Source organism: Hylobates moloch, unplaced genomic scaffold (assembly GCF_009828535.3).
Source record: "Hylobates moloch isolate HMO894 unplaced genomic scaffold, HMol_V3 SCAFFOLD_24, whole genome shotgun sequence".
Lineage (NCBI taxonomy): Eukaryota > Metazoa > Chordata > Mammalia > Primates > Hylobatidae > Hylobates > Hylobates moloch.
The window spans coordinates 961,411-980,345 of NW_026652299.1; the positions used below are offsets into that span (position 1 = coordinate 961,411).

General features: G+C 57.5%; 1 protein-coding gene across 4 annotated transcripts; it reads left to right on the plus strand.

The window, feature by feature from the left end:
* The first annotated feature begins 8,413 nt into the window (after positions 1 to 8,413).
* On the plus strand, positions 8,414 to 14,984 carry GPER1 (G protein-coupled estrogen receptor 1). 4 transcript variants are annotated; one of them, XM_032145741.2, is made up of 2 exons: positions 8,414 to 9,334; positions 13,530 to 14,984. In XM_032145741.2, the coding sequence occupies exon 2, from the start codon at positions 13,852 to 13,854 to the stop codon at positions 14,977 to 14,979; it is 1,128 nt and encodes a 375-aa protein (XP_032001632.1). In that variant the 5' UTR covers positions 8,414 to 9,334; positions 13,530 to 13,851; the 3' UTR covers positions 14,980 to 14,984. The 4 variants fall into 4 exon arrangements, with proteins under 4 accessions (XP_032001632.1, XP_032001631.1, XP_032001630.1 ...); XM_032145740.2 differs by lacking the exon at positions 8,414 to 9,334 and adding an exon at positions 10,178 to 10,425 and having other exon boundaries at positions 13,002 to 14,984; XM_032145739.2 differs by lacking the exon at positions 8,414 to 9,334 and adding an exon at positions 10,178 to 10,425.
* Positions 14,985 to 18,935: the final 3,951 nt, after the last annotated feature.

The window sequence follows — 18,935 nt, forward strand, 5'->3', positions numbered from 1 at the left end:
GCAGCCAGGCTCTGCACAAGGCAGGTGCTGCACTCAGGTGGGAGTTCTGTGAGATGCTCCTGCACCCCACACTCCCATGACCACAGGCGAGGCCTAACGCCCCCCACGCCGGGTTCATCTCATCTCCTCAAACTCCCACCAAGATGCTCATGACGGGGCTCAAATGTGCTCCAGGGGTTTGGCTAGTCTGCAGGATCACAGGCTGGCCCAGTGAAAACCTGGGCTTTGCCGCCTTGCAACCATGCAGAACTCACGGCCAGGCCATGTGCCCACCTGCCCACTGGGACCCCGGGACAGTGCCTGCTCCAGACAGAGGCTGGGAGCTCCGTGAGGAGCACATGGAGTGGAGCAAAGCCTGCGGCTCACCTGTTTGGCTCTGGCTGGCCAGGTGCCCCCTCAAGCCCCAGCTCAGCTTTCCCCCAAACACTCAGCTCCATCCCCCACCCCAGCGGGTCAGGGCTCTGTCAAGACTGCTGGTGAATGGCTGGCTGAGGTGGCGGGGAGGCCTGTGGAGAGGGAGGGCCAGGGCCACAAGACCAGCAGGGCACAAAGGTGGCTATGGGAGCAGCAGGAAGCCAATAGCCGCAAACAAACCTCCCAAGCCACTCGAAGCTGACATCCGCAGGCCACAGGGACAGATCTGAGGCCAGGGAGGGGCAGCCACAGACCTTCATGGCCATCCTGAGTCCCCAAGCAGGCAACGGCCGGCTGCTCGTCTGCTGTCCACCTCCCTATGGGGACACCTCAAATCACACGAGAGAACTGTGACCTCAAAAGCTTATGCTGCTCTTGCACAGAAACAGTGACGTGTGACCCATCCTGGGATCGTTTGGAAAACAAGCACAGGCCTGGGAAGGCAGTTCAGAAGCCACTCAACTGTCTACCCTGGGGAGACGGTTTCGTGAGCTACCGCCACAGCCTATAACTACTTATCCATTACAAATGATAATAAAACCAGGAAGAGGCCGGGAAAACATTCAACAAACCAGTGTGCTGAGAGGATCCGCACAACCCCCTCCCTGCCCAATGTAGACGTGTGACAGGAAGTGGCAGGGGCAGCGGCTCCTCTGAGGGCCCTGTGGCAGGCAGGCCCTGGCGGAGGCTGGGAGGGCCCAGGGGCAGGGGTGACTCCCAGATACCCTCCAGGAGTCACCAGCCCTCACCACTGGAGTCCCCGGCCTCCTAGCTCTGGGGAAGCAGCCCTGGAGAAGTGGGACCCATGCTTTCTAGAACCTCTCTGGAGGGCTGTTTAAGCAGCAAGGGCCAATGCTGCCGTCAAGAACACACAATTCTCAAGGTCCCGGCTTTGGGGAGTTCCCCCAGGCCCCGAGCCTGACCTTGGCAGCCCCTCTGCGTGGCTCGGGAACGAGTCCCACAAGCCCCTGGCTCTTGGCCAGAAACTGGCCACCAAAACAGACTGTGAAGGGCCGGCCCCTCCTCCCAGGGAATTCCGGGGTTCAGGAGGACCCTTTGCTTTCCCTGGGGTTAGAAGGACGGGTTCTGGCGGAAACGCAAAACGGAGTGGCCACTTTGGCGGCTTCGTATGAAGCTAAATGTGCACTCACTGTAAGAACCAGCAATGCTCAATCCTAGTGATCCACCCAAAATAAAATTACGCTCACATGAAACCCTGTATGTGAACATTTAAAGCAACTTTATAATAGACACAATCTGGAAAGAACTCAAACGTCGCTCCCACGGTGGCGAAACAGACGGCGGCACAGCCCACCGTGCTCAGTGGCGAGCAGCCATGGCCACTTGGTGGGTGCGACGTGACGCACAATCTCAAGTGCAGGAGGCATGGGGACAGCCAGGCTCTGAGGCTGCACACGCACAGGTGCCACCCGCGTGACGGCCCGGGGAGTCTGATCACGGGAGCAGAGTGCAGCCGCACGGCCTCCAGGTTGGGTGGAGAGAGGGGCTGACCACCCAGGGACGGGCAGAGGAGTCTGGAACAGAACCGTTTGTGCGCTGCCTTCGAGCACAGTGCTTCTGCGACTAGATGCCTCTGTGGGGAACGCCAAAAGGAGTATTTTACTGCACACAAATTCTTAGAAATGATCATTTGAAAAGTACAGGTTCTCGGGTAAGGCACCCAGGCTCAGACTGCGGTTACATCGTTAAGCAGCTGGGTACTAGCACCAACGACCTCATCCCTCTGACTCCGTGACCTCGGCTGCAGAGGTTCACGGCGAATTATATACAGAGTGCTGCGCACATGGGAAGCTCTCAGTGAGAGAGGGTGGGCTGAGAGCCGCTTGGCCTGGGCCCTGCACCTCGTCCCACTCTGCAAGAACTGCCTTTGCAGGTAAGGGAAGGGAGAAGGTGTCAGGCCATCAAGGCCCAGTGTGCAGGGGGCCAGGTGGGAAGAACAGTAAGGCCGGCCAAGCTGGAGCCAGCACGGCCCTGCATTTGTTACTCTAGCTTTTAGGCTATGCAGCGGCAGCAGTGGAGGAAAGGGGAGCATGCCCCCCACCTGGCAGCCCAGCAAGGCTGCAACCTGTGGCTCCCAAAGGGCTTGGTCCCTCCCAGCGTGCCGTCATCCAGGGCCACCAGGGCCGGGGACTGTGCCGGGCACTGCCGCCAGGAGACGGGCTTGGTGCCCAGGCCGGGTGGGAGTGAGCTAAGCACACCCAGCCCCGCTCCACCAGACTGACCTCGCCAGGCCGGGACTTGAAAGGGCTTTGGGGATAACTGTGAGGACCCCCCTCTTCTAAGACCCCCAGTCAGGGGGCCATGAAAGGTTGGGGAAGGGGAGCCTGTCTGGGGCCAGTCAGAATTCTTCCCTTTCCTTGTGGAGCCCGAGCCCGGCAGAAGAACCCAAACAAAAACTAAGTACAAACATGGTGGGCTGGAGTGGGGCTTGGCACAGCGCAGGGGTGGCGGCAAGTGGCAGCCTGGACCGGAGCCAGAAAGCCTGTGCTGGCATCTGCCACGCGGACGGAGAAGCTGAGACCCAGGGCTCAGGTCACGCTTACGTCGTTCGGTAGCTGGGTACCAGGACCTCATCCCATACACAGCAGACAGGTTGCGGAGCCAGAGCCAGTTGAGGAAGCTGGGAGCCCCAACTCAGACAGGGCGCAGCCTGAGGGAGGGACAGGGAGGCCTCTCGAAGCCATGGCTTTCTTCTGCCTGCACAAGGGCCCTCCTGTCCACAAGAAAAGCCCAGGAATAAGGAGAAAGCAGGCAGCAGCCTTCACCTCAGCTCCAGACTGCGCTCTCGGGGCCAAGTTCAGGTGTGTGCCTGTCCCCCTACACACCGGGTGGCCGGGCCTGGCTATCACCGCATGGGAGAGCAGGGCGGACCCCGCGAACGGGGACAGCACCTGATGTCGACATCCACAAATGCCGCCCCACAGGAGCACGCATTCCCACACAAAGCGCCTGCAGCTGACAGCCGCCGGGAGGGGACATCTGGACAGCCTCATGCAGCTTTCAGACCTGCGGTCCATGTTGAAAGGATCTTGTTTCCAATTTGCCTTAATTAAACAAACATTCCAAACCACTTCCTCTCAGTCTGGCCATTGTTCTTCATTCCACGGCACTCAGAGTCCTGGGAACCACTCATCACCATCGGGTGCAGGCGGACGTCCCCTCATGGTGAGGCCAGAGCACTCCTGCCCAGCGCGTGGCTCCGCGGCGCCCTGCGTGCGTGGGGGGTGACAGACGGTGGCGAGGGCGAGGTGCTTGTGAGGCACATCACAATGGGGCCCGAGGGCGCTGCGTGCACGGGACTCTACAGCGCACTCCTCACGGGCCATTGGTCTGAGTTACTCAGAGCAGGGGATGATCCATCCCCACTTAAAAACAAAGTGAATGGGGTTAAACAGGTGCCGTGAGTGGCTGGGACGGGCTCACAGGAGGAGGGGCCAGCATGGGCCACGCACCACACTCTCACCCAAGACCCAAAGCCAGCCAGGCCACCGATGGGCAGAGACGCCTGCAGCCTCCAGAATAGTGGGCTTCATGGGGTGGGCATCCCAAAGCATATCACAGCCCCTGGGGTGGCCCTGGGGGGCACGGCAGGTGCTGCATGATCCTGGTCCTGTGTCCAGCTCCTGCCACTGCCCCATCTTGTAACCATCTAGACACAGAGAACGGCAGTGTTCCATGCTCACACCAAGGGGAAAATCCAGCGCCCGCAGAGAACTAAGGAAGCACCGGGGAGTATGGCACTACTGAAAAGAGGACGCGTCATTTGCATTTATCCAAAGAAAGGGTTCATGAGGTCTTACGTTCAAATAGATAAAATCAGACTGGGGTGGGGTGGGAGAAGCCTCCCCGAGGCTCCTTGAGGAACTGCCTGGCAGTGACCGAGGTGGGGCTGGGACAAGGCCCAGGTGCTGGCCTCTCCTCGAACGTTCTGCCACGTGCTCCTGGGGGCGGAGGGTCCCCCGCGGGCAGAGCTCGGCCAGCACCACCCTGCCCACTCTTCCGTAAACTGCCCCTGGCACGACGCTCCCAGAGAACCCAAGGATGCGCCCAGAATGCTCCCAGCAACCACTGAGGGGGCCCTGCTGGGAGACCCGCAAAACTGCCAGTGCCTCGTAGGCCGGCAGCCGCACGCGCCTTCAGTGCTGGAGTCACGCCGAGGGGCTGACGGGCCGGATGGTCTCTGAGCGCAGCAAATTCTGTCTTGTGAGGGAAAGTGATAGAAGACGAGCGTGTGGGCCGGGCGCGGTGGCTCATGCCTGTAACCCCAGCACTTTGGGAGGCTGAGGCGGGCGGATCACAAGGTCAGGAGATCGAGACCATCCTGGCTAACATGGTGAAACGCTGTCTCTACTAAAAAAATGCAAAAGTTAGCCAGGCATGGTGGCAGGCGCCTGTAGTCCCAGCTACTCAGGAGGCTGAGGCAGGAGAACAGCGTGAACCCGGGAGGTGGAGCTTGCAGTGACCTGAGAGCGCGCCACTGCACTCCAGCCTGGGCAACAGAGTGAGACTCCGTCTCAAAAAAAAAAAAAAAAAAAGACAAGAGCGTGGAGGCGCGGACGACGGGAGCACCTGCGCTTCCGTGCTCAGCATGCTGTGGTCAGCAGTGGTCTGCACACACCCACCGTAACTGGGCCCTCCCGCTGCGGACACCAAACAGGGACAGGATGGCGGCACCGACACGCCCACAACCACCAATGCCAGGCGACACAGCAGAAAACCAGGATGCCCTGCCCCTCACCAAACTGTTTCCGGGCTCAGCAGGCACACACCCTGAATGAAAGACTCTGACCTGGCGCAGAGCCATGGCCTGCGTGCTTCTGAAGGAACAAGAGAGACGAAGTCACCGTGGGCTGCACCATGTCCTGATAGCAGCTAACCTCCCCAGGCCAGAATGGAACAGATGGAAGACATGGCAGGTCTGTCTGAGGGGAGGCCACAGGATGTCCCAAAAGTCAGGATATGGCACGGAACACAGAAATCGGAGCAGAGTTCCAACCCTGCCTGCCACCGGTGTGGCGAGACCCGCACACACCACACGCAGCCTCCCTGGGACCTGGGCTCTTTCTATAAAGGGGCTGCTGGTGCATGTCCACTTAATGCTCCAGGCCTGTGGGGATCGGATGCCCGAGGGCACTCCTCCACGTCATGCGGAGGCGGGGGATGCCAGCGATGCCCTCCCGGGGGCGTGGGAAGGGGCTCTCGGCCTCCCCTGACTCTGGATCATCGGAGAATGTGTCCGCCTGGCATGTGAGACACAGTGCACTTCTCCGAACCTCGGGCTGTCTTCCAGCGTGCATTAGCTCTAAAATTCCTTCTGCACACAGCTTAACGTCTCCCCTGTAAGGTGGATCCGGTGCGTGATACTGTGAACACCTCCAACCAACTGCTCCCTCCCTTGTGCATATGGGGGAGAAGCGAATGAGCCAGGACTGGGCTAATCTCAGTCAGTGCCGCCCCACCCTTGCCCCTGGTGGACCGCTCCCCTTGAAAACGAGCAGCAGGCGGTGGGAAGGGAAGCTTCACTCCACCCAGCAGAGACAAGGGGTGTGTGGTATCTCACAGAATCGTGTGGACCCACTCACCCCACTGTACAGATGGGCACTGAGGCTCAGGAAGGTGAGAGACGTTGCCCGGTATCACACAGCACGTGGGGTGAGGAAGTGGGACCCAGGCTGGAGCCGGCAACGCTGAAGACCAGGGTTGTTTGGACGGCGACACACAACTCCCCCAGGGCTCTGCTCCTGCAGAATCAGGGGGACCCATGCTGCTGCCTACCATGGAGGGCACGGGAGAGGACTGGGGATGTGACAAGGAGCAGGAAGGGGTCGCTCAGTCAGTGCTGGCAGAGTGAGGGGCGCCGGGAAGGCACTGCAGGCCCTGCGTCTGGGGCCTCGCAGCACAAGGACTGGGCTTTGCACGTGAGGACTGAAGGGTCAAAGGCGAGGGCCACGGTTTCCTACATGGGTATTCACTCGGGAGGGCTCCTGAAGCTGGAGACGCACTGCCCTACTTTGTGCGTGTTTTTCTTTATGCATCATCCGGTATTTGGCTGTGTGTGCGTTTAACTCAATAAGCAATGATCAGATGAAATTCCCCTTGAAGTTCTTTCCTTTTATTCTATCCTGGGGATGAACAGGAAAATATGTTCACTTCTTAAAAATTCATAACGACATCAAATCCAACAAGGCAATCAGTGCCTGAAAAGATGACTCTGACCCAGGACACCTCTGATGTGCGGGCCGAGACCACGCGCTCAGAGTCAGCCGGCCCCTCCCAGATCTGCTCCTGGCCAGCTGTGAGGCCGTGGTGACACCACCTCCCTGCAGTCAGTTTCAGCATCCATGAGACGGGGAGAAGGACAGCCCTGCCTCACAAGCTCTGAAGGAGGGTGACCTAAGATCAAGCACGCAGAGCACCAGGCACAGCGCCCAGCACCCAGGATGCATGTGTACAATGTCACATTCTACACTGAGGGAGGCTGAGACAGGAGGATCTCTTGAGCCCAGGAGTTCAAGACCAGCCTTGGCAATACAGTGAGACCTTATTTCTACAAAAAAATCGAAAAAAAAAAAAAATTAGCGGCTCACATCTGTGGTCCCAGCTACTCAGGGGCCGGGGTGGGAGGATGGCTTGAGCCTGGAAGGTGGAGGTTGCAGTGAGCTGAGATCAGGCCACTGCACACTGGCCTGGGCAACAGAGCAAAACCCTGTCTCAAAAAACAAACAAAAAAAAGATTTAAAACTTGGCGAAAGGTCTCTATGCCTTACAAATAGTCCACGAGATTCCTCCCATCCTGTCACACGTGCAACTATTAAGTAGGTCTTGGGGACTGAAGTTCCTGCAGTCTGGGCCCTGTCTCTTACATCAGTAGTTGTACGGTACAAGTTACCTACCCGCCCAGTGCTTACAGGGGAGGGCTGGGCTCCAAGACCCAGCTGCCCCGATCCGCTGATGACCCAGCTGCCCCGATCCAGCTGATGACCCAGATACCCCGATCCAGCTGATGACCCAGATACCCCGATCCGCTGATGACCCAGCTACCCCGATCCGCTGATGACCCAGCTGCCCCGATCCGCTGATGACCCAGCTGCCCCGATCCGCTGATGATCCAGATGCCCCGATCCAGCTGATGACCCAGCTGCCCCGATCCAGCTGATGACCCAGCTGCCCCGATCCAGCTGATGACCCAGCTGCCCCGATCCGCTGACCGAGATGCCCCGATCCAGCTGATGACCCAGATGCCCCGATCCAGCTGATGACCCAGATGCCCCGATCCGCTGATGACCCAGCTGCCCCGATCCAGCTGATGACCCAGCTGCCCCGATCCAGCTGATGACCCAGATGCCCCGATCCAGCTGATGACCCAGATGCCCCGATCCAGCTGATGACCCAGCTGCCCCGATCCAGCTGATCACCCAGATGCCCCGATCCAGCTGATGACCCAGATGCCCCGATCCAGCTGATGACCCAGCTGCCCCGATCCGCTGATGACCCAGATGCCCCGATCCGCTGATGACCCAGATGCCCCGATCCAGCTGATGACCCAGCTGCCCCGATCCGCTGATGACCCAGCTGCCCCGATCCGCTGATGACCCAGCTGCCCCGATCCGCTGATGACCCAGATGCCCCGATCCGCTGATGACCCAGCTGCCCCGATCCGCTGATGACCCAGATGCCCCGATCCAGCTGATGACCCAGCTGCCCCGATCCGCTGATGACCCAGCTGCCCCGATCCAGCTGATGACCCAGCTGCCCCGATCCGCTGATGACCCAGCTGCCCCGATCCGCTGACTCTATGCTGCAGGAAATCTAGGAGTATCAGCCACTCGCCCGTCCAGGGCAGGCTCCCCAGGAAACCCAGGGCACGTGAGTGGAGAGCTTGGGAGCTGGACTCTTCCTCAGCCGCTGGGATGGGCAGAGAGACCAGTAGCCATGGGTTTGCACTAGCAGGGCGCAGCTATTTTTAAGTGACATGTCTCGGCTATTTCGAGGTTTGGATTTTTATTTTACTTACTTTTTTCTGTACTTTCTCATGACTCACATCTTTCAAAATGGTGTCTTGGGCATTTTTAATGCTGAAATCATCTCGACTTCACAGCTGGTCAAAAAAATGTCTACGAGCAAATCAGCTCTTCATCGTCCAAATACAAAAAGGTACATATGAGAGTCGTCAACTTTCTACTGCTGGGAGAAAACTCCACGTTAGTATTTTTCCATTAAAAAATTAACACAGCATTCTGTTTAGGAAATGTGTGTGTATTTCCTAAAATACACATCTGAAAGACTTTAAATTGCTATTGCACAGATGCCTTGAGCCCCAGCAGGTCCCGAGGGGCCGAGTGCACCTGGAGGCCCAGCACCCCACTCCTCTGCCTGCACCAGCTCTCCTGTGGGGGAGAGGGGGAGAGCGGGGAGCCCACGCAGGCCTCTGAACCACGCCTCAGACTGCAGCAGCCGCATTACTCACACTCAGCGGACAAAGGATCACTCAGCATTCAGTCTCACCACTTCAAAACATTACAGAGGGAAAACGACACCTAGAAGTAGGAGTGAGATTCGCTGAAGTTCTCTTCTGAGGAAGATCCCCCCCCCCACCCACGCCTGGACAGCCGGGGCTGGTGGTGCCTGAGGACCCCTTCGGCCTGGACAGCCCACGCGGGGTTGGGGGACCTCGCTCTGCCCTCCTGGGGCGGCCGTCGGTTCCCGAAGCGGCGGGTGAAATTCGAATGGCCAGTAGGTGGCGCACTCGGAGGTGGCCGCCGCGCATGAGGCGGTTCAGTGGCCCCGAGAGTCCGGGGAGGGAGGTTAATTCTCCGCCCGCACTAGGCTGTGAAATCTGCAACCATGAGCAGGGGAGGCGGCCCTGGTGGGGAAGAGGCCACCAACATCTGGACGGCAGGTAAGTTCCGACGTTCCGACGCCTCTGCAGCGAGCGCGGGAGGCGGGACCTGAGGCACGGCTAACACTCAGAGAAAACTACCGGCTGAGGGTCCCTGGTCTGAATGCTTGGGACCGGAAGAGTTTCGGAGTTCAGATTTTTGCAGATTTTGGAATATCTGCAGGTACAGAATGAGAAAGCTAAATACAAAATTCATTTGTGTTTCATACACACCTTATACACACTGCCTGAAAGCAACTTTATAAAAACACTTTTAATAATTTCATGCATAAAGCAAACTTTGAACTGTGCCTGGACTGCAGCCGGCCACACGAGGTCAGGTGTGGAATTTTCCACTTGTGCCACGACACTCCAACAGTGTCGGACTGTGGGGCACTCTGGATTTCAGATTTCCAGATGCTCAACCCATACTCAGATTCCTAAGTTACTTGTCAGAAATGCCTGCTATTTCTTGGGATCACACTTCTCTCTGCAAATGTCTGTGAAATTCCTAAGTTAAATTCTTTATGTATCATGCACATGCTACTAAGTTAACTATGAAATTTAGTGTTTAACGCAGGTCAGTTGCAAAAACAAGAATACTGCTTGCTTCAACCCAGGATGACAGGTTATTGCTTAAAGGATACACAATAGCTAGTATGATGCCTTCAAACTTAAAGAAAGGTTTGTATCTGTGGGTGAAGAAAAGCAGTTAAACCAGAAACTTCCATAAAAACAAGTCTAGTGGAACTGAGCTGATTGCCAAAGTGTGGGAGAAAAAGGGCCAGCAAAAAAATGGTTAACGCTAGCCTTCTGAGGAGGCCGCCCAGAGCCCGGCCAGAGAGGAGCCAGAGAGGAGCGGATGGAGGGGGCCTATAAAGCCCTGTGCCAAGGGGCAGACTCACTGGCTCAGACGGAGGACGCACCCGCCAGCCAGCCGGGAACCTTCCCTCACGGGCTGCCAGGGCGGGTCTCTTCCTCTCTCCAGCCCTGCTCAGGTATTCGACAGGTCCAGCAGAGGTACACCTCCTGCAGCGGGTTCCAAGTGCACCTCCAGCCTAATGGGCCTGACCGAGGAGGCTTCCAGGAGCACAGAAGGGGCTGCAACCCAGGTAGGACTCAGCCTCGGCCTGGCGGTGCCGTACCACTGACTAGAGGAGCGGGTGGGTGGTGCCACCCAGGCCGCTGTCCTGTTATGGGAACAGCTAGACGCAGACATGCACAGACACCTCACCCCCTGGTGAGAGCAGCACCCAGCTTCCCAAACTCAAGGCACAGACCCCTCTCCCACGGAGCTCTGGTGGTCTCAGTGTGACCTCAATAGCAGGGGGCCTTACAGACCCCTCTCAGTGTGACCTCAACAGCAGGGGGCCTTACAGACCCCTCTCCCACACAGCTCCAGTGGTCTCAGTGTGACCGCAGCAGGGGCTTTGCCTGGACGGCCTTTCTAACACGTGCTGAAAGTAGGACCCAGTATTCCGTCACGTTCTGTCCCAGCAAGAACGTGTCTCACTTCAAGAAAATGAGGGTGCCCACTCTGCCCTGCCCTGTGGCGCCCCAGTCACTCTCACCAACCCTGAAGTCCTGGGAGGGCCACACACCTTTTGACAGATGCAGACTTAATACAGCTGACTAAAGTGTGGCTTTATTTCTCTATGACAAGCTGAGGAAATCTGAAATGAGGTATTGCGCTGTTTATAACTCCATGGCCACCTCCAGTGAGGACGTGGGGCCAGTGGTGAATAGCACAGTGGGTTCCTCTCGCCCAGGAACACATCAGACACTAGGACACATCAGACACCAGGTCCCATATCTTCTCGGTGTCTGCCAAGGATCAAAAGACTCAATTTACATGGGAAAGAAATGAATGACTCGTTTTTAAACTATTTTTCCCTTGGAGTTCATTTAACAAAATTACGAAAGAAAATAAACGTAAGTTAAGGGTTCTGCCCACCTTTAAACTTCCTGCCACACTGCGGTCTAATACCTTCCAGAATTTCTACATTTAAAGAGCAAAACAAGTCCTCTGTGCTGTTTTTAAGAAATTAAATACAGAGGCGAAATGCGGAGTCTTTCAAATTCCCGACAGAGCCTAAGAGCAGAGGCATTTACGCTGCTCAATGGTATTATCTACTAAAGATGAATCGAGAGTGCAAAATAACCAAAATCAAATTCACCAGCCCCAGCTAAGTGAAGGTTATTGAGTCCTTTTAGAATCACTGACACAGAGGCAGTGATTCATCTTGTCTTCCCCACCTGCCTTTTTGTGAGATGGGGCCTCTCTGCAGTTGCTCAGGCTTGAGTGCAGTGGTGTGAACTTGGCTGAGGCTGGAGTGCAGTGGTGTGAACTTGGCTGAGGCTGGAGTGCAGTGGTGTGATCTCGGCTCACTGCAGCCTCTACCTGCCAGGCTCAGGCGATCCTCCTACCTCAGCCTCCCGAGTAGCTGGGACTACAGGCGCACACCACTATGCCCAGCTACTTTTTTGTCTTTTTTTTAGTAGAGACAGGGTTTTGCCATGTTACCCAGGCTGGTCTCGAACTCCTGAACTTGAGCAATCCTCCCACCTCATCTTCCTGAAGTGCTGGGGTTACAGACCAGCCTTTTTTTTTTTTTTTAATAAGTATTTTCAAGCGATAGGTCAATAAATCTCTAGTCTGGTTTTGTAGCACTTCAAAACAATAACCCCTGGCACAGCGCGGTGGCTCACACCTGTAATCCCAGCACCGTGGGAGGCCGAGGCGGGCAGATCACTACAGGTCAGAAGTTCGAGACAAGCCTGGCCAACATGGTGAAACCCCATCTCTACTAAAAATATAAAACATTAGCCAGGCGTGGTGGTGCACACCTGTAATCCCAGATATTCGGAAGGCTGAGGCAGGAGAATCACTCTAACCCACGAGGCGGCAGCTGCAGTGAGCCGAGATCGTGCCACTGCACTCCAACCTGGGTGACAAAAAAAAAAAAAAAAAAAAAAAACCTTAAAAACAATAACTCCTAATGATTTCAAAGGGTAAAATGAAAATTCCCAAAGGAAAAACAACTCAAACCCATTTTGAAGTGTTAGTTTACTCCAGGGCACCAGCGCCATCTGGGCCAGGTAATTCTCTGCTGGGCTTGGGCACCTGTCCTAGGCACTGTAGGGAGCTGAGCAGCAGCTGTGGCCCCACCAGCAGCCCCCTGTGACAGCCCCCATGTCCGCAGAGACTGCCAGTGTCTGCAGGCTGAGACCCCTGTGACCCACTGCATAGAGAACTTCCAGGAGCACAGTGACACGGGGTGGGTGACAGGACCCTCCCCACTGGCGGCAGGGCTGGGGTGACACGGGGCGGGTGACGGGACCCTCCCCACTGGTGGCAGGGACGGGGTGACACGGGGTGGGTGACGGGACCCGCCCCACTTGCAGCAGGGCCAGGGTGACACGGGGCAGGTGACGGGACCCTTCCCACTGGGGGCAGAGCCAGGGCACTGCCGTGGACGGACAGCCCACTTCTCCCTCCCTGCAGAGGATAAGCTCAGGAGGGACTCTCTCCCTGGAGTTTCTTCCTAGGTTACAAACAGCATTGCAAAAACATATTAGGTTTTACAATAATTTGTTAAGACACGAAATAAAAACTAAAATATTATTTCCCAAAACAATGACCCTTTCACTCTATATTATGAAAATAAGTTTCATTTTTGGTACCTAGAACACAGAACTAGCATGAGGAAACCGCTGAACTTTTGTGATCTGTTTTATCGTAAGAGAAGATTCTGCTCCGATGTCCAGCTTTCCGGACCCACTCTTTCTCTCAGAAACACTGGCTTTCCCTTCCTATCTTACTTCTCGATCAGCTGCTGAAATGCATTTTCCCCTCTCCTCACAAACGCCGTTGTCCTGGGGCGGCCGTGCCCACACGCCCCTTGTTTCCTGGGCCTGCTCTGTGGCTATAAAGGGAAAGAACACCCCTGCCTGTGGGGGTGACTCACGTCCAGCCTCCAGCTGCAGCTTAGCGGCCGTGGGACCTGTAGGAAAGAAGGCCGTGTACTTCCCACAGGCGACTCTTCCACCTCAGCTCAACCACAGCCACCTCCTGAGCTCATAAAGCTGAGGTTCTGGCCCTCCCCAGTGCTCTTGACACACCCAGACTCTACAGACACCCAGCCAGGGGCACCGGGCCTTGTCCCGAAGCTGGGGCCATTCGATGAGACTTCATCCTCTCCTGTTGCTTCTCCAGGTACCCAGAGAGTGAGCAGCTCCACGCAGGACTGTGCACAGTGGCCGACACCTGCAGGGACGCCCGCCGGACGAGCACGCAGAGGGCCCTCGCCTCCACGGATGCGCCATGCCGGCGTGCGGAGCATCCGTTCTTCCCACTCTCTGCAGTTAACAAACCCAGCCCAAACCACCACAGGTGCTCCTCCTGGGGAGTTTCCTGTCTGACAAATGCCCGGCTCACTTCAAGGAGAATCACGCTTCTTTCTAAAGATGGATTCACCGTTTAAAACAGAGCTCTGGGAGCCTTTCGGCAAATCTTGAAGCTGCAACGGTGCAGAGACATGGATGTGACTTCCCAAGCCCGGGGCGTGGGCCTGGAGATGTACCCGGGCACCGCGCAGCCTGCGGCCCCCAACACCACCTCCCCCGAGCTCAACCTGTCCCACCCACTCCTGGGCACCGCCCTGGCCAATGGGACAGGCGAGCTCTCGGAGCACCAGCAGTACGTGATCGGCCTGTTCCTCTCATGCCTCTACACCATCTTCCTCTTCCCCATCGGCTTTGTGGGCAACATCCTGATCCTGGTGGTGAACATCAGCTTCCGCGAGAAGATGACCATCCCCGACCTGTACTTCATCAACCTGGCGGTGGCGGACCTCATCCTCGTGGCCGACTCCCTCATCGAGGTGTTCAACCTGCACGAGCGGTACTACGACATCGCCGTCCTGTGCACCTTCATGTCGCTCTTCCTGCAGGTCAACATGTACAGCAGCGTCTTCTTCCTCACCTGGATGAGCTTCGACCGCTACATCGCCCTGGCCAGGGCCATGCGCTGCAGCCTTTTCCGCACCAAGCACCACGCCCGGCTGAGCTGTGGCCTCATCTGGATGGCATCTGTGTCGGCCACGCTGGTGCCCTTCACCGCCGTGCACCTGCAGCACACCGACGAGGCCTGCTTCTGCTTCGCGGACGTCCGGGAGGTGCAGTGGCTCGAGGTCACGCTGGGCTTCATCGTGCCCTTCGCCATCATCGGCCTGTGCTACTCCCTCATTGTCCGGGTGCTGGTCAGGGCGCACCGGCACCGCGGGCTGCGGCCGCGGCGGCAGAAGGCGCTCCGCATGATCCTCGCGGTGGTGCTGGTCTTCTTCGTCTGCTGGCTGCCGGAGAACGTCTTCATCAGCGTGCACCTCCTGCAGCGGACGCAGCCTGGGGCCGCTCCCTGCAAGCAGTCTTTCCGCCATGCCCACCCGCTCACCGGCCACATTGTCAACCTCGCCGCATTCTCCAACAGCTGCCTAAACCCCCTCATCTACAGCTTTCTCGGGGAGACCTTCAGGGACAAGCTGAGGCTGTACATTGAGCAGAAAACAAATTTGCCGGCCCTGAACCGCTTCTGTCACGCTGCCCTGAAGGCCGTCATTCCAGACAGCACCGAGCAGTCGGATGTGAGGTTCAGCAGTGCCGTGTAGACAGCCTTGGTGGCAGAGGCCCAGCCAGGGTGCGACTCGGGAGCTGCACGCACCTGGGTGGTCACAAGGCACGGCCATGTCATGTCTCTAAACTGTGGTCAGATGTGGATTCCGGCTCCTCGGGGCCTCACGAGGGTCACACTTGCCTGGTCACCCTGGGGCTGCTAAGGAAACCTCACGACTGGTCACCTGGCACTCCTCACACAGAATTGCTACAATCCCAAAGCGCTCACCCCACAGAGTTCAAAGGCCAGCGGTGACCAGCCTGTCACCCAGCTCCTCCCCGCCAACCCTGCCTGCCGCCGCACCTGCCTGCCGCCACAGGAAACATTTCTGACATCGTCGACCAGGAAAGCCACATGGAGAGGCCACTGTGGGTGAAGCGCCTCAGTTACACGGTAACCCTAAAGCAAATCTGCCACAGTGGGGGAACTAACACTGGAGACACAAGGTGCTGGTGGGTCTGAGCTGGACATCGTGGTGTGTCCTCTGTGCCCACGGTCTGAGCTAGCTAGCGCACCGCCGAGTTAAAGGGGAAAAGGAAAACGCGCTGCTCTGATGCACGCCTGAGCGTCCTTCAACTTCCAGGACGGCAGCAATGGTGCTGTGCGGCCTCGCCAGGCCCACGAGGAGCACCAGCGCTCGGCCGGGGCAGCAGGAAGGTCCCTCTGCGGAGTGCCCGGCCCGTGGCGGCAGGAAGGTCCCTCTGCGGAGTGCCCAGCCCGTGGCGGCAGGAAGGTCCCTCTGCAGAGTGCCCGGCCCGTGGCGGCAGGAGGGCCCCTCTGCGGAGCGCCCGCCGTCTGCTCTGAGGTGGTTCAGTCACTGCTTGTTGACATCATCATGGCAACTTGCACTCATGTGGACTGGGACCGTGCGAGCTGCTGTGTGGGTTAGTCAGGTGCCAGGACAATGAAATACTCCAGCACGTGTGGCTGACGAATTTGCTTCTACAATAATAACAGTTGGGGACAACTGCGGTGATGATGTAAAAACCTTCCCATAAAATGTAAGAAAAGCTGACGAGGCTGGTGATGTTCAGCCTTTGTCAATAAAACAGTCATGTGCGGATCCTTCCAGAGGCTCTGTCTTGGGGGTCTGCCAAGTGGGGTGGGACGTGGGGTGGGCATGGGGCTCTCAGGAGAATCCCTCCCTCCTCACAGAAAACACAGCCCTTCCCTGCCACCCTGAAAACTCTCACAAGGCCAGCCTCTGAGTCCGGCCAGCTGGACCTAACCTGGCATTTCCAGGCTGTCCAAAATGCCGTGGGGGCACTTCTGTGTCATGCTGGGGTGCCATGACGAGCTTCCCATGAATGTAGAAGGCAGGGCTCAGCCTTGTCCAGCAGCCTGTGTGACCTAAGCTGCCTTTCTAGAAGGCTCTCGGCTGCGTGCGAGGCCCAAGCGCTCTGTGGCACCCAGGCGCTCCTGGGCAGCCAGCTGGGAAGGTTCCTGCTCCTCCTCCCATCGCCGGGGCTGGATCCTGGTGCTGCTCCCTCCTTCCCGCCTCCCCCACCTGGCAGCAGCTGTCCCTGATGTTACCAAGGTATACCTGAACCAGCGCCTGCTTCTCCATCTTCACAGAAACCCGTGCAGGGAGTCGGGATGTGTGGGTGAAGGGAACTAGCTGCCTGCACTACCCCCTCATTTTTCCCGTGTTTGCGGTTCTGTTCTGTTTAAAGCTGTGATACTGTTTTTTATTTGTGATAACATACAGTTTGATATGCAAATATATTGAAAGAAAAGGCCAATTAAAGAAAACATCTACAAAAGAGCAGGTGGTGAATGGATGCGGCACAATGAAGACTGAACGCAGCCACAGTGAGCCCAGGGAACTCTCTCCTCCCGTCTGTGGGACATGAAGCTGTGTGTCGGTGGGTGTGGGATGCCTGGGTCACTCAGGCAGGTGGGGCCTGTATTCTCCATGACCCCAGCACCGTGGTGCCGGGCTCCTCAGGAAGACAGCGCTGCCCAGACCATGGCCTGCAGGAGCAGCCTCTGTGCCCACTTCTATCAGGATTGCTTTCCTCACAAATGGCCCGCCGGGAAGCCTGGGAGCAGGGCGGCTCCCACACACTAACAGGTCTCGTGGAAGTGGAGATCGCTGTGGGGTGGCCAAGCCAGAAGCCAGACTCACGTGTGGCACAGTCCTGCAGAGCACCGTGTGTGGCTTGAGCCACAACTCAGGCCCGGCGCACCCCTCCCTCTGCCCCTCCAGAGCCTGCCGTGCAAGTCACCCCAGCTAAAAGGACACAGCCATCACACTGACAGCCGTGCTCTGGAGCTCCTTCCAGGCCCCAGGGACGAGACTTGCCCTCTTCCCCAGGGATGTCCTCACTCAATGCCCAGGACAGCCAGGCAGCAGCCCCCCAAAACCCCCCCACACCTGGGCGCTGTCTTTACAACAATACCCAGGACAGTCATGCAGCAGCCCCCAAACGCCCCCCCCACACACACACCGTGGCACTCTCTTTACAAGATGCATGCTTCAATGAAGCCCCCCTTTTGACCTCAGTGTTGCTGATGGGGAAAAACCATCCAAGTCCCAGAAAGCAGGTGGGGTGAGTGCTCCACCACCAGCCACCCAATCACCTGTCAGGCATTCCCCACACACAGTCCCGTTCACACAGCTTCAACAGGGGCAAGGGCAGACGCTTTAAAATACACAGACCAGAGACCCAGCATTTCTGACTTCCAGTTCTGACGAGCTGACATGGGGAGACCCACGCAGAATGTGGTCTGGTCCCTGCCCCTCACAGTAGCCCCGCGGGGTGATCGCTGTCCCCCCCACGCCAAAGAGGCGCTAGAAGGGTCAGTCACTGCTCGAAGCCTTAAATGGTGGGTGACACAGCCAGGAATTCGGCCACGCTCTCCTGGCTCGAAGCCCATGGTCCTGCCCGCTCTGTAGCACTCAGCAACCCCTGGTGTCTAACTGGCAAAAGCACGCCATGCAGAAATCATACAGAGCTGGGGGCCATAGGCATTGAGGGGTTACCCAAGGTCACCAGCCCATCCTCCTCTAAAGCCTGCTGTGCGGGAAGTGCAGGGACGGCAGCGGGGAGGGCTCCCCTAAGGTGATCTGGGTGGGAACTGCCTCTGAACAGAGCCCCAGGCATCAATCAGGGACAGGACTCAACTCATTCTTCCACGTCAACCCACCACAGGGAACAGTGCTGACTGTGGCGTCCTTCCCTCCCTGCCGCAGACACGGCTTCCATCCTGCCCACGCCAGACACGGCTGTGAGTGTATGGAAGCATCAGGCCACCCCGCTACGCCACTCCTCTCCACCAGGTCTCTTCTGGGGACTTGCCCAAGGCTCTGGGCAGACAGAGCTGACACGCCGCCATCTAGCCGCCAGAAGCAGACTCTCGACCTGTGAAGCTGGCAGCGGCACTGCTCTGAGGCCAGTCACAGGAGTGACAGGCACCCAGCAGTCAAGCCACCGGGCTGCGGTAGGGGCAAGTGCAACACTGAGGTCCCCACGTAGTAGAGCCAGCCTTGGACCCTGGGCCCTGGAGTCCCTTACCCTGAGATCCCAGAGCTGGGAGCTGTAGGACAGAGACCAGCAGGCCGGGCAGGGACTCTGCGGGTGCTGCCGGCCCAGCCACACACGCCCTTCTCAAGCGCTTGCCTGGGAGCCAGGGCAAATGTAATTATTTTTGGCAGGCTCACGGTGAGATAAAATCAAGGCGTCTTAACTGCTCTGTTGTTTCCTGGTAACCCAACTCTCCTATACATAAGTGCTTTTTAAACCCCATAAAGAGCTCAAAAGTATGTAGCTGCAAGCATGGGAAAAACCCCCGTGTTAGCACTGAACATGACCTCATCGTTCTTTGTGCTTAACAATTAACTCCTGACCTTATGAGAGTGACACGGCCTACCCGCCCTTCCCAGGCCCCGCACCTCCCACTCAGTGAGAAGCGGCAGCGGTGGGCTCACTTATGCTCACATGCCCACTC

Bases quoted from the DNA above. Each gene is read 5' to 3' on its own strand.
- GPER1 (XM_032145741.2), top strand. From the start codon at position 13,852: ATGGATGTGACTTCCCAAGCCCGGGGCGTGGGCCTGGAGATGTACCCG.